The sequence below is a fragment of the Macaca thibetana genome, chromosome 13 (assembly GCF_024542745.1).
Source record: "Macaca thibetana thibetana isolate TM-01 chromosome 13, ASM2454274v1, whole genome shotgun sequence".
NCBI classification, from domain to species: Eukaryota; Metazoa; Chordata; class Mammalia; order Primates; family Cercopithecidae; genus Macaca; species Macaca thibetana.
The window spans coordinates 51,226,733-51,242,332 of NC_065590.1; the positions used below are offsets into that span (position 1 = coordinate 51,226,733).

At 41.2% G+C, this 15,600-nt stretch overlaps 1 protein-coding gene across 3 annotated transcripts in view; it reads left to right on the forward strand.

The window, feature by feature from the left end:
* Positions 1 to 857: 857 nt before the first annotated feature.
* PNPT1 (polyribonucleotide nucleotidyltransferase 1) overlaps positions 858 to 15,600 on the forward strand; it is a 58,059-nt gene continuing 43,316 nt past the window's right edge. The window contains exons 1-8 of one of the 3 annotated variants that reach the window (XM_050754629.1): positions 858 to 1,103; positions 7,097 to 7,157; positions 8,699 to 8,773; positions 10,137 to 10,242; positions 11,371 to 11,420; positions 13,920 to 13,983; positions 14,079 to 14,126; positions 14,994 to 15,107. In XM_050754629.1, the coding sequence (XP_050610586.1) occupies positions 943 to 1,103; positions 7,097 to 7,157; positions 8,699 to 8,773; positions 10,137 to 10,242; positions 11,371 to 11,420; positions 13,920 to 13,983; positions 14,079 to 14,126; positions 14,994 to 15,107 (679 nt within the window). In that variant the 5' untranslated portion in view covers positions 858 to 942. Of the gene's footprint in view, positions 1,104 to 1,158; positions 1,180 to 7,096; positions 7,158 to 8,698; positions 8,774 to 10,136; positions 10,243 to 11,370; positions 11,421 to 13,919; positions 13,984 to 14,078; positions 14,127 to 14,993; positions 15,108 to 15,600 lie in introns of those variants that run through there. The other 2 variants (XM_050754631.1, XM_050754632.1) reach the window with 2 other exon arrangements.

The window sequence follows — 15,600 nt, forward strand, 5'->3', positions numbered from 1 at the left end:
GCATTTAAGAGTTGAACCTGGCCGGGCGCGGTGGCTCAAGCCTGTAATCCCAGCACTTTGGGAGGCCGAGGCGGGCGGATCACGAGGTCAGGAGATCGAGACCATCCTGGCTAACACCGTGTAAACCCCGTCTCTACTAAAAGATACAAAAAAAATTAGCCGGGCGTGATGGCGGGCACCTGTAGTCCCAGCTATTCAGGAGGCTGAGGCAGGAGAATGGCATGAACCCGGGGGGCGGAGCTTGCAGTGAGCCGAGGTCGCGCCGTTGCACTCCAGCCTGGGGCACAGAGCAGGACTCCGTCTCAAAAAAAAAAAAAAAAAGAGTTCGACCAAAAGGGACAGGAATATAAATTTCTAATTATTAGCAATGGAAATGAAAATGAATCAGAAATGACAATAAATATTTCTAAAATTACAAGTCGATGAAAAATGAATTAATTTGCTGTAAATTGGTTAACACAAATCGCTGCAGTGTCATATCTGCTATGTGAAATTTATAAAATAAAAACCAGGGCGGAGAAGGGGAGAGGGAGAGCTCTTTCCAAAGGCCCACCACACAAATTCTAATTCTTAGTTCACAGAGTCAAATAATAATAATGTGTTGTTCTGTGACTTCCAGTAATAAAAGTAAATATAAATTTACTCTGCATATTACACGTTTACATTATTCTAGGACTTCTCCTTTAAATTACGATAGCACACACACAAAAACCTTATTTATCTAATTGCCTTTCATTGGCAGATAACAACAAAGATCGTTTACAACATAATCGCTTTCTGATAGGTTTGATCCTCTCTAGTCTTCGTAGAAGGTGGCCAACGTTTCCGTTGTCCCGGCGTCCCTTTGGCACCGCGGAAAACGAAACTGCATCAGGCTCCGCCCCACGGTCTGAGGAGTGAGCCAATCAGGGCACAGCCTGGGTTGATCGCGTGCCGGGTGTCATGGCTGCCTGCAGGTACTGCAGCTCGTGCCTCCGGCTCCGGCCCCGGAGCGATGGTCCCTTCCGTCTGCCAGGGCGGGATCGGGCACTCACCCAGTTGCAGGCGCGTGCACTATGGAGTAGCGCAGGGTCTCGAGCTGTGGCCGTGGACTTAGGCAACAGGTAAGGAGTGGCGTGCGTTCCCTGTATTGTCATAAGGCGTCCTGTCCAGCCAGCCTGAGCGTATTCGTCTCCCAGGGTAGAAACCCAGTATCCTAGGTCTATTTAATCTCTCTTTACCCTAAATCTAAATTCCAAATTTCTCTTTCCGGGTTTGGAATGTGACTCCTCGGACCCTCCTTCTTCCCGCGCTATCTCATGCCCTCTGTTGGTGTGTGCCCGGCTTCTTTGCTCCATCCGACTCTGTCCCTCCACCTGACTTCCGATCTCTTTACTTTCCGGGACCACTGGACTCTTAAGTGGGAAACATTCCACCTAGGGATAACGAGTTGACGTGGATGTATCACGTCATCCAATCTAATTGATTGCCTAAAGTGTGGCCACTATGACCCCGGGTTAGGAGGGAAAGGAAAAGTCAGTTTTTTGAACGCCAGTTATAGGATCCTCGCAATCTTTTTAAACCTGTCGTAAAGGTACTATTACCCTCGTTTTGTAGAGGCTCAAAAAAGGTTAGATAACTTTCTAAGAGTCAATTAAAAAGTATTGTGGGACTAGGTGGTTTTTGAATTTCTGTTTCTTGCTTACAAAGCCTGTACTTTTTTAAGGGACCGTTTAAAAAAGAAAAAACTTATGCTTTAATCGTTTTTAGAATAAATGGAATTGCTAATGCAAACTTCATATATCTAAATTTCTTTTTTTTTTTTTTTTTTTTTGGGAAGGAGTCTTGCTCTGTCGCCCAGGCTGGAGTGCAGTGGCCGGATCTCAGCTCACTGCAAGCTCTGCCTCCCAGGTTTACGCCATTCTCCTGCCTCAGCCTCCCAAGTAGCTGGGACTACAGGCGCCCCCCACCTCGCCCGGCTAGTTTTTTGTATTTTTTAGTAGAGACGGGGTTTCACCGTGTTAGCCAGGATGGTCTCGATCTCCTGACCTCGTGATCCGCCCGTCTCGGCCTCCCAAAGTGCTGGGATTACAGGCTTGAGCCACCGCGCCCGGCCTTATCTAAATTTCTTACATGTACTTTGAAAAAATTTTGACCCCAGTTCATACAAAAAGCAAAAAAATCGTTTTGAATCCAGGTCTCCCACTCTAACTTTGATAAGTAATTCACGTTGAACAAGTTAATTCACCATTTTCTTGTGCAAAGTGTGGAGACTGGATTCCATTAAGGGTCTGCAAACTTTTTCTGTAAAGGACTGGATAATATATATATTAGGCTTTTTGGGGTATACACTGTGTATATGTGTTTACAAACCCTTTAGAAATGTTTTTAAAAACGGCCCAGCACAGTGGCTCACACCTGTAATTCGAGCACTTTGGGAGGCTGAGGTGGATGGATCACCTGAGGTCAGTAGTTGGAGACCAGCCTGGCCAACATGGTGAAACCCCATCTTTACTAAAAAAACAAAAATTAGCTGGGCATGGTGGCAGGCACCTGTAATTCCAGTAACTTGGGAGGCCGAGGCAGGAGAATCGGTTGAACCCAGGAGACAGAGGATGCAGTGGCCGAGATTGTGCCATTGCACTCCAGCCTGGGCGACAAAAGCGAAACTCTGTCTCAAAAATAAATAAACAAATAAAAATAAAAAAACATTTTTAGTTACAGAGTAGTACAGAAATAGGCCATGAGCTGTAGTTTGGTCACCCCTAAACTAGGTTATCTCTAAGGCTCATTCCACTCCCAGCATTCCTTAATTCTGATTTTTGAGGGAAGAGGACATCTTTTCCATTCTTCAAGGACTGCACATGCTTCGAAGAAATGCCCAGAACATTTCATTCAACAGTCACGTACTGTGAGATAGGCACTAGATACTCAAAACAAGATGCAGCTCCTACCCTCCATATTTTCCATAAATAATCTACTTTGACTCTTTCTTCTATTAATCAACCTGTTCTTTTGTAGATAGTTCTCTTTAAACTCGTGTCATGTATTGAAATAACTAGACTCATAAATATCATACTTGCTGGATAAATTCTTTCATTTTTGTCTTGTTTGCCATTGGCAACATTTATTGAGTGACACATTATATTTGTTACCATATGTATTCTTTACTGCATTCTAGAAGATGATATAATTATTGTAGGTGTTTTTCAGATAGTATATTTAATGCTCACGGTAACCTTGGAGGCAGGTGTTTAATTTTCATTTCAGCAGTCTTTTATTGAGCATCTACTATGCATCAAATCACTGAGGATATTCAAAAGAGTATGCCACTGTGGGCAAAATGCTAAGGCAGTAGCCCCATTAATGGAGTAGACCTGTAGCTTTCACAGCTTTTCTTCCCTGTGTTTTGGGCCCACTGTAGTCTAGTTAAAGATCCTCCACTCCCCTTCACAGAGATCACTTAGGTATTCAGAATTCACACTGGCAGACAGAATGCCAGTTCCTGGTAGGTTTTGAGAAGTATTGGTAGCATCTTACTTGGGGTTAAACAAAATTTCAAGATGCCAAATTTACATTTGCCACAGGAAACCATTACTTAATACTGATTTCAGCTATAGGTTGTTGCAGGTCTGTGATACTACACAGTATGACTGGTTTTGAGTATCCCATTCCTTCCATCTACTCCACGTATTAATCCAGCACCAGCCTCCTCTCTGTACCTCATTATTCCCATTAGTCAGAGGACACCCATTTTATTGTAGGCTTTCATCATTATACCATCTGTATTGACTAAGTAGAAACCCAACTAGAACTTATCAAATATTCCCTGATTTAAAAAAAAAACAACTAATATTTCAGAGTCAAGAATTTGGTACTACAAAATCACTATTTATTAACATGTATTAAATGTACATACTTTGTTCTGACTTTCAAACTTAACAAAATGGGTCTAACTGAACAGATGAATATGCTTTTCATTAACTCAGGCTTCTGGCAAAGGTATTTAACAGGTGAAAATATTAAGGGTTGTTCCTTCATCTCTTTGGTATGTGAAGGACAGAATAATCTTATTTGGGGCAGGGCATTGGGCCTGTCTGCATGCTTGTGTTTGGTTTGTGCATTTTCAGCACCAGACTATGAAAGAAGGTTGCTGAAGCTGAGTTCATGTGACAGAGCATCTTCCTCTGTATCTTCAGGGGTCACTGACTTGGTTTCATCTCAAAACACCTTTTGATGAATCTTGAGCTCTTTGACAAGTTTTGCTGGTCTGTTTCAAGACCTCAGTAAGCTCTTTTTGCATTCTCTGCTGAAAGTGGGGAATAAGGCTGATAGTGCTGCCTATTTCATGTATATAAGACAGCTTTATTAAGATATAATTCACATACCATACAGTTCATTTAAAGTGTACAACTCGTCTGGGAGCAGTGGCTCATGTCTGTAATCCTAGCACTTTGGGAAGTCAAGGCAGGAGGATTGCTTGAGTTTGAGTCCAGGAGTTTGAGACCAGCCTGGGTAACATAATGAGACCTCATCTCTACAAAAAATTTAAAAATTAGGCCAGTATGGTGGTGCACACCTGTATTTCGAGCTACTCAGGAGGCTGAGGTGGGAGGATTGCTTGAGCTTGGGAGGTCAAGGCTGCAGTGAGCTGTGATGGCACCACTGCACTCCAGCCTGGGCAACAGAGCAAGACCCTATCTCAAAATAAATAAATACAGATAAATAAAGTGTATAATTCAATGGATATTAGTATATTCAAAGTTTTGCAGCCATTACCACCATCAATTTTAGAACACTTCTATCACCCTAAAACAAAATTTATTAGTAGTAGTCACTTAGTATTTCTCCCCAGCCCCAGGCAACCACTAATCTACTTTCCATCTCTGTGGATTTGCCTATTATGAACGTTTCTTACGTGGAAACATAGTCTTTTGTGACTGCCTTCTTTCACTTAACATAATGTTGTCAATGTTTATTCATGTTGTAACATGTATAAGTACTTTGTTCCTTTTTATCACTGAATAATAATCCGTTGTATGAATTATACCACATTTAGCTTATCCATTCATCAGTTGATGGACATTTGGGTTGTTTCCATTTGGGAACTACTATGAATAATGCTACAAGGAACATTCATAACAGGTTGTGATTTTGATTTGCATTTCCCTGCTGATAGTTAATGATATTGAGCATATTTTTATGTCCTTACTGGCCATTTGTATGTCTTCTTTGGAGAGATGTCTGTTCAAGTCCTTTGCCAAGTGTTTGTTTGTTTGTTTGTTTGTTTGTTTGAGACGGAGTCTCGCTCTGTCACCCAGGCTGGAGTGCAGTGACCGGATCTCAGCTCACTGCAAGCTCCACCTCCCGGGTTCACGCCATTCTGCCTCAGCCTCCCGAGTAGCTGGGACTACAGGCACCCGCCACCTCGCCCGGCTAGTTTTTTGTATTTTTTAGTAGAGACAGGGTTTCACCGTGTTAGCCAGGATGGTCTCGATCTCCTGACCTCGTGATCCACCCGTCTCTGCCTCCCAAAGTGCTGGGATTACAGGCTTGAGCCACCGCGCCCAGCCTCTTTGCCAAGTTTTAAAATTCAGTTGTCTTTATTGTTGAATTGTAAGCATTATTTAAATATTCTAGATATTAATACAAGTCCCTTATCAAATACTTGGTTTGCAAATATTTTTCTCTTAATATATGGCACTTCTTTTACTCTTAAAGTTTTAAATTTTTATGAAATCCAACTTACCTATTTTTTCTTTTGTCATTTATGCTTTTGATGTCATATTTAAGACTTTGGCCCAAGTCTCTGAAGATTTACTCCTGTGTTTTGTTTCTAAGACTTTTATTGTTTTAGCTCTTAACGTTTGAGTCCAGGATCCATTTTGAGTTAATTTATGAAGATTCATTCTTTTTTGCATCCGGTTGTTCACTATTGCCTCACAAGACTACTCTTTCCTCATTGAATTGAAGATTATTCTTTCCCCTTCTGTTGAACGTGAAGGTCCTTATAGGCAATATTTAGGAGTTTATATTTTGTCCTAAAAGCATTGGGAGAAATTCTCAAGTGTTTTTTGTTGTTGTTGTTTTGGTACGGAGTCTCACTCTTGCCCAGGCTGGAGTGCATTGGCACAATCTCAGCTCGCTGTAACTTCCCCCTCCTGGGTTTAAGCAACTGTCTTGCCTCAGCCTCCCTAGTAGCTGGGATTATAGACAGGCACCACCATGCCCAGCTAATTTTGATATTTTTAGTAGAGATGGGGTTTCACCATGTTGGCCAGGCTGGTCTTGAACTGCTGACCTCAGGTGATCAGCCTGTGTCAGCCTTTCAAAGTCCTGGGATTACAGTTGGGAGACACCACGCCTGGCTAAAGGATTTTTAAGTAGGGAAACAATCCTATTTGTATGTTAAAATGTTACTGTAGTCAACAAGGTGAGAGATGATAAGAGACTGTACTAAGATGGTAAATGGAGCCAGGCACCCTGACTCACACCTGTAATCCCAGCACTTTGGGAGGCCAAGGCAGGAGAATTGCTTGAGGCCAGGAGTTCAAGACCAGCCTAGACAATATAGTGAGATCTCATCCATAACAAAAACTAAAATTAGCCAAGTGTAGTGGTGTGCACCTGTAGTCCCAACTACTCAGGAAGCTGAGTTGGAGGATCGCTTGAGCCCAGGTGTTCAAGGTTACAGTGAGTTGTAATTGTGCCATTGCACTCCAGCCTAGGCAACAGAGCAAGACTCTGTCAAAAAAAAAAAGAAAAGAAAAGAAAAAGAAGATACAAGACACAATGACCCACCACCCACCGCCGCCCCCCCCCAAAAAAAATAGATGGTACATGGGAATTAACATTTAGGGAAGCAGTTAACTTCTGAACCTCCAAAATGCTTTCCTGTTCAGATCAATCCTGTGCCTTGGTTTCTGTATTCTTCTTTAAGTCACTCTTAAGTTCCCCTTTTACTTTTGATAATGATCATGGATTCTGCCCCTTTTTGTTGGTGGGGTGGGTGGGAGGGGTTTAGAATTTTCCCTTAGAATCTTTTATTATTTTATACTAAGCAGGAATTGTACAGATAACCTAAGTCGTCTTGTATTGCATTTTTATTTTTAAACAGGAAATTAGAAATATCCTCTGGAAAGCTGGCCAGATTTGCAGATGGCTCTGCTGTAGTACAGGTAAAAAGTCCAGATTTTAAAAATTCATCTTAAAAATGGGTACAGAGACTCATACTAAATGTGTAACTACAACATTGTGTAACTACTTAGAATTTTGATACTGGAAATTAATTCAGATACTACTAAGATAGTTTATACTGGAAGAATCATTCCCGACAACCAGAGTCCAGAGGGCTGCATGTATTAAGTGACTTATTTTTTTCTATTTTTTTAATTTTTATTTTCTGAGATGGACTCTTGCTCTGTCACCAGACTGGAGTGCAGTGGTGCGATTTCGGCTCACTGCAACCTCTGCCTCCCGGGTTCAAGCGATTCTTTTGCCTCAGCCTCCCGAGTAGCTGGGACTACAGGAGTGCACCACCACACCCAGCTAATTTTTTTATTTTTGGTGGAGATGGGGTTTCACCATGTTGGCCAGGATGGTCTCGATCTCTTTTTTTTTTTTTTTTGAGATGGAGTCTCTCTCTGTCGCCCAGGCTGGAGTGCAGTGGTGTGATCTCAGCTCACTGCAACCTCCGCCTCCTGGGTTCACGCCATTCTCCTGCCTCAGCCTCCCAAGCAGCTGGGACCACAGGCGCCCGCCATCACGCCCGGCTAATTTTTTGCGTTTTTAGTAGAGTTGGGATTTCACTGTGCTAGCCAGGATGGTCTCGATCTCCTGACCTCGTGATCCACCCGCCTTGGCCTCCCAAAGTGCTGGGATTACAGGCATGGGCCACCGTGCCTGGCCTGGTTTCGATCTCTTGAACTCGTGATCCACCTGCCTTGCCCTCCCAAAATGCTGGAATTACAAGCGTGAGCGACCGCGCCTGGCCATTTTAAGTGACCTTTAACATCCCTTCCAAACTCGGGCTTCTCTTTTATGCATTAATAAATTCTGTTGTGCTTTTCTAGAGAAAGTGATTTTGGTATTTTCTTCTATAGTAATAATTGGGGAATTTTTCCTTATGTGTAGCCACATAAGAAGTAGAGAATACTATTCAATTCGTTGGATATGACTAAATTACCTGTTTTTTTTTTTGTTTTTGTTTTTGTTTTTTTTTTTGAGACTGAGTCTGGCTCTGTCGCCCAGGCTGGAGTGCAGTGGCCGGATCTCAGCTCACTGCAAGCTCCACCTCCCGGGTTTACGCCATTCTCCTGCCTCAGCCTCCGGAGTAGCTGGGACCACAGGCGCCCACCACCTCGCCCGGCTAGTTTTTTGTATTTTTTAGTAGAGACTGGGTTTCACCGTGTTAGCCAGGATGGTCTCGATCTCCTGACCTTGTGATCCGCCCGTCTCAGCCTCCCAAAGTGCTGGGATTACAGGCTTGAGCCACCGCGCCCGGCTAAATTACCTATTAATCTTGCCTTATCCATAGCTTTTGAAAAGCTCAGAGATCAAGATTGGACTACTTGTGAATAACTATTTTTATTTCATAATCATGTCATAGAATTACATATCTTTTCTTGAGTTTAATTGGAGTAAGGATTTATTCAGTTGCTACTTAGATGCTGATATCTGATTTCAAATGAACTTACCAGTGTTGTTCTTTATGTTTAAGTCAGGTGACACTGCAGTAATGGTCACAGCGGTCAGTAAAACAAAACCTTCGCCTTCCCAGTTTATGCCTTTGGTGGTAAGTTTTTGCTGATTTATCTGAACTGTAATATGGTGTAAGTAAGTGTAGAATGTATAATATTTTTGTCCAGTGTCTAGTGAGTGGAAAATACATGTCTAGTGAGTGGAAAATATGAACTTGCACAACAAAGAATTTTTCCTAGTTTTTTGATGCTGACTCATCTTAAAAGAGTATAAACTGCTTCATAAGCAAATACTAGGATTAAGCATGCTTTAGAATTTGGAGCGTCCAGGTGCATAAGTTGACAAGAAGATTGGAAGTGCATGACTACTTTGACACTGAATAAGCAATGAATTCATTTCCCTCATAGTTTCCCTTCAGTATGACTCCGCAAGTACAGTCGGCCCTCCATGTCCTTGGGTTCTGCATCCATGGATTCAACCAACCATGAATCGAAAATATTGGGGAAAAAATTGCATCTGTACTGAACACATACAGACTTTTTTTTCTTGTCATTCCCTACAATACGGTATAAAAACTATGTAGCATTTACTTTGTATTAAGGATTATATGTAATCTAGAGATTGATTTAAAGTATATGAGAGGATATACATAGGTTATAAACAATGGTGTTTTACATCAAGGATTTGAGCATCAATGGATTTTGATATCCGCAAGAGGTCCTAGAACCAATCTCCCAGAGATACCAAGAGACAACTGTATGTTTAGTAATGAGTTCATTTGAATTTTATAGCTCCCTTTTATTATGAAAAGGGGGGCACAATTATATTTAACAGAGTTGATACCCAAAAAAGCAATGTTTGACTTGATCAGAATGAGTATCTGTGGGAAATAGTGAGTCTTCCACTCTTACTGTTGAGTAGAAGACTTTTTTTTTTTTTTTTTTTTTAAAGAAACAGGGTCTAGCTCTGTCACCCAGGTTAGAGTTGTTCAGTGGTGTGATCATAGTTCACTGCAGCCTCAAACTCCTGGGCTCAAGCAATCCTCCTACCTCAGCCTTCTGAGTAGCTAGGACTATGGGTGCAGGCCATTGTGCCCAACTAATTTTTCTTTTTTTTTTATGGGGGGTAGAGACGAGGTCTTTCTGTGTTACCCAGGCAGTTCTAAAACCCCTGGCCTGAAGCGATCCTCCTGCCTTGGCCTCCCAAAATGCTGGGATTACAGGTGTGAGCCACTACACCTGAACATTTTTTTATTTCACTTTGCGGAAACATTTCTATCAACTTTCCTTTCCCCAAAAGATATAAAATGCTAAGTAAGTAACATATTTTCTGCTCTGAGTCTAGACTGTGTTGTTGGCGACCTCAGGAGAATTAGCATTCATATAGTAGTTCTTACAGTATAGTTTGTTTCTACAAAAAGAATTATATGAACTTTTTTTTTTTTTTTGCTACTTCAGGTTGACTACAGACAAAAAGCTGCTGCAGCAGGTAGAATTCCCACAAACTATCTGAGAAGAGAGATTGGTACTTCTGATAAAGAAATTCTTACAAGTCGAATAATAGGTAAGATATTAACATAGACGCATTCATCTTCTCTGATATGCCTATATTAGCATCTTTTGCATCTGTGTTCTACAGTATATCTTAAGTTTTCTTTCATAGCATTAACGCCACCTAAGATTATTCACTCTCTCTTCCCTCACTCAAATGTTGGCACTGGGAGAAAAAAGCTTTTGTTTCTTCACTGTTGAATCCCTAGTACCTGTTATACTGCTTAGCACAGAATAGGCATTCAATAAATATTTGTTGACTAAATGAGTAAATTTCTATTGAGCATATGAATTTTATGGTCCATGCCTCTACTCTGTTGAATCTATTCCTAGTACATTTTTTCATGTTCAGAATAGTAATTCCTAAACATTATATTTATCAGCTACTGAAATAATGTCCATAATCTTTCAAATGTTTAACATCCCTACATATTGTGGGATTGTATGTAATTATAGCTCTTCTACCCATAAATTGCTTTTTTTTTGAGACGGAGTCTTGCTCTGTCACCCAGGCTGGAGTGCAATGGCGCAGTCTTGGCTCACTGCAACCTCTGCCTTCCGGGTTCAAGTGATTCTGCTGCCTCAGCCTCCTGGGTAGCTGGGATTATGGGCGCCCACAACCATGCCTGGCTGATTTTTGTATTTTTAGTAGAGACGGGGTTTCTACATGTTACTCAGGCTGGTCTTGAACTCCTGATCTCTTGATCCGCCCACCTCAGCCTCCCAAAGTGCTGGGATTGCAGGCGTGAGCCACTGCGGTCGGCCAGAAATTGCTATTTTAGGTATATTTATATACAGTCTTCAGACAGAAAGTAGCAAGGAAGCATTTTCTTTTGGTCTGCTATTGGTCTTAAGTGTCTTTGCTCTGCTTATATATGTAACTGTTGCCTGTGGAACCAGAATGAAAAATTGCTCCCCAATCTTTATTGTTAATGTACTCCTTCTGTGTTTGTTTTTTGTTGTTAGGGCATGGTATGTAATAGTGGAAGCACTGACATTTATCTGTGTCCCTCTTAATAAATTGGTCCAAGGGGATTTTTCTTGAAAACGTATTGAATGGCTATCTCTATTAGTTCAAAAGTTTTGAACTGTAAAGCAACTCTGTCAGTACGGTTTAATGTCTTTTTTTTTCTTTTGGCAGATCGTTCAATTAGACCGCTCTTTCCAGCTGGCTACTTCTATGATACACAGGTAGGTTCTGCTTTAGGTTTTTTAGTTGCCAGATCAATCAAAAATTACTTAATGAATCTCTGTAATACTTCCTAGACTAAACATTAGAAAGAACATAAGAATTTTTTATGACACTGTTATATTTTACAGTAAGTTTTCGAAAAAAGATAGTACTTTTTTTTTTTTTTTTTTTTTTTTTTTTTTAAGACCGAGTCTCACTGTGTCACCCAGGGTAGAGTGCAATGGCACGATCTCAGCTCAATGCAACCTCTGCCTCCCAGGTTCAAGTGATTCTCCTGCCTCAGCCTCCTGAGTAGCTGGGATTACAGGCACGCACCACCACACCTGGCTAATTTTTGTATTTTTAGTAGAGACCAGTTTTCACCATGTTGGTCAGGCTGGTCTCGAGCTCCTGACCTCGTGATCCGCCCCCCTCGGCTTCCCAAAGTGCTAGGATTGCAGGCATGAGCCACTGTGCCCGGCCAAAAGATAGTACTTTTACAAAGCTAACATTTATTCAGTGTCTATTTGAGTTGACACCTGAATTATGAGTAGGAGTTAGCCAACCAAGGTGTGTCAGGGAAGCATTGAAAGCCCAGAGGCAGGAAAGAAATTAGTGAGTTTAAAAAGAAGATCAGGGTGACTAGAGTGAGTAGAGACCAGATCAGGCTGGGAATAGGACAACCAACATAGCTAATTTTTATTACCTAATTTTATTGCTGGATCCTCTGAACCTCTACTTTATTATATGTTAATACTTTCTGAATAATATTTTCTTTCAAGGTAATGACACGTATACTTAAGTAACCATTTTATTCATTTGAAATAAATAAATACACCTTGCAAATATGCCTTTGCAAGAATATCACAGCCTTAACCTCAGGAAGTTTTGTTTTTTGTTTTTTTTGAGTCAGGGCCTCTGTTGCCCAGGCTGGGGTACAGTTGGCATGGTTATAACTCACCGCAGCCTCAAACTCCTGAGCCCAAGTGATCCTCCCCACTTAGCCTTCTAAGTAGCTGGGACTACAGGCACAAACCACCATACCCAGCTAAGTTTTTTTTTTTTTTTTTGTAGAGGGGGTTTCACTATATAAGCCAGGCTGGTCTCAAACTCCTGCTTTCAAGCAATCCTCTTGCCTCAGCCTCCCAAACTACTGGTATTACAGCTATGAGCCAGCACACCCAGTCAGAGAAGTTTTTTTCTTAAGTGCATGACATGGGCACATTATTGCAGTATAAAGTTTGTTTCATCTATGCTTATAAACAGAACTTTTTTTTTTTTTTTTTGGAGACGGAATCTCTTGCTGTCACCCAGGCTGGAGTGCAATGGCGCGATCTCGGCTCACTGCAATCTCCGCCTCCCAGGTTCAAACGATTCTCCCTGCCTCAGCCTCCTGAGTAGCTGGGATTACAGGTGCCCGCCACCACACCCAGCTAATTTTTTTGTATTTTTAATAGAAATGGGGTTTTGCCATGTTGGCCAGACTGGTCTTGAACTCCTGACCTCAAGTGATCCCCTGCCTCAGCCTCCTAAAGTGCTGGTATTACAGGTGTGAGCCACCGCACCCTGCTCAACAGAATTTTTTTTCTTTTTTTGCTCTTGTTGCCCAGGCTGGTGTCCAGTGGCACAGTCTCAGCTCACTGAAACCTCTGCCTCCAGGTTCAAGTGATTCTCCCGCCTCAGCCTCCCTAGTAGCTGGAACTATAGGCGTGCCCTACCACGCATGGCTAATTTTTGTATCTTTAGTAGAGACGGGGTTTTGCCATGTTGGCCAGGCTGGTCTTGAACTTCCAACCTCAGGTGATCCGCCCACCTCGGCCTCCCAAAGTGCTGAGTTTACAGGCATGAGCCACCATGTCTGGCCTAGAAAATATTTTTATATGATAGAAAGAGCTAACATTTACTGAATACTTGCAACATGTGAGGACTGTGATAAGTGCTTTACCTACAGTGTTTCTCTAATCCTCGTAGGCACCCTTTGGGAAGATGCCATTATTTATCCCATTTATTTATTTATTTAGTAACGGAGTCTCACTCTGGCATCCAGGCTGGAGTGCAATGGCGCGATCTCAGCTCACTACAACCTCTACCTCCTGGGTTCAAGAGATTCTTCTGCCTCAGCTGGGACTACAGGCACTGGCCGCTACACCTGGCTAATTTTTGTCTTTTTAGTAGCAACAGGGTTTCACCATTTTGATCAGACTAGTCTCAAACTCCTGACCTCAGGTGATCTGCCCTCCTCAGCCTCCCAAAGTGCTGAGATTACAGGCGTGAGCCACCACGCCTGGCCTATTTTTCCCTTTCAAAGATGAGAAAGCTTTTCGGGTTTAATTTAAGTAATTTATCCAATGTCAAGCATTTAGTTAAATGATAGCCAAAATTAAGAGGTTTGGCTACAAAGCCCCTGCTTTTAGCCATATAGTGCTCTTGTATTTTAGGCCAGGATGTTAACCTAAATGATAACCCTTCCAAATCAAACAGATTATTTTAAGTGATTCAAATTTTTTCCCTTTTACCAGGTTCTGTGTAATCTGTTAGCAGTAGATGGTGTTAATGAGCCTGATGTCCTAGCAATTAATGGCGGTAAGTATAAAAGTAGAGATGAAAAGTTATCAGTGTTGATTTTTTTTAAAGCAATGAAATTTTAATTTCAGCCCTTATTTTTCTCCATTTTTAAGCTTCCGTGGCCCTGTCATTATCAGATATTCCTTGGAATGGACCTGTTGGTAAGTTAGGATTTAAAAATAAGAAATCATATGTATATTTTTTTTCAGTAAGTAGTAGCGACCATGAATTGAACTAGATGACATTCTAAGTCTCCTTTCAGGTCTTTCAGATATTTTCATCCTTGTCGTGGGTTCTGTTTCTAATAGCAGTATGTTATGGTGTTATGGATTTTATGTCCCTAGATATTTTGACTTCATAATTGCCTCTTTCCGTTAGAGGACTTCTTTTTTCTTTTTTTTTTTAACTGGGAAATTATCAGAGTATATACTCCTTCAGGATAAAATTAATGTAACTTATGGCTGTTACAAGTTATAATCATGCAATATAAAAATGGCTCATTGAGTAAATAATTATCAAGTGTCCTAGGCAGACCAGGCCCTAGCAATACAACAATGAAAGATGCAGTTACTGCTTTCAGCATAAAGAAGACAGATAATTATTTATAATCAGTGGTATTATAAAAACATAGTTAAAGTGCTAAGAATATGATAGAGAAGAGCAGGTTTGATTTTGTGTGGTCAAGTTGTCAAGGAGGGCTCCTCAGAGTAGTCATTGTGTAAGCTGAACCTTAGTAGGGTCTGGTGTTAAGCATTTGCCTTAGGGAGAATACTCTCTAGACCAGGGGACAAACATAAGCATAATCCCAGAGGTGTGGAAGAAGTGGTATATTTGACCAATTCAGAGTAGTCCATGAGGCCAGAAGGTAGGGTGGGGTAGGATGTTCTGTGGGTCTTAAATACCGTGTTAGAAACATGGATTTTATTCTGTGGTCACAATCAAAGATGGGGTTGAAGCCATCACTGGAATAATGTCTTGAAAACTGGGAATTTCCATTAAACAGTTGCCAATGTTCTAATACATTTTAGGGGCAGTACGAATAGGAATGATTGATGGAGAATATGTTGTTAACCCAACAAGAAAAGAAATGTCTTCCAGTACTTTAAATTTAGTGGTTGCTGGGGCACCTAAAAGTCAGATTGGTAAGTTGTTTAAATACCTCATTTGTTCTGGATTTTACTGACAAGTTCTTTCTTCTTAAACTAAATTTAAACTCTTTGTGTGTATGTTTTGTCGGTAGCCATAAAAATTTTGGTTATGTTTTATCTCTGTCCTATTTTTGTAGTGCTCTTGCTTCATATCAAATGATACCTAAAATTACAGGATTTTACTCAATTTTATTTAAAATATACAGAAGTATTTACCAAGACCATTTCAGTAATTATTTTTAGGCTAATATTTTGTCTAAGAATAATTTCTATTTTTATTTATTTTTTTTTGAGACGGAGTCTCGCTCTGTCGCCCAGGCTGGAGTGCAGTGGACAGATCTCAGCTCACTGCAAGCTCCGCCTCCTGGGTTTACGCCATTCTCCTGCCTCAGCCTCCCAGGTAGCTGGGACTACAGACGCCCGCCACCTCGCCTGGCTAGTTTTTTGTATCTTTTTTAGTAGAGATGGGGTTTCACCGTGTTAGCCA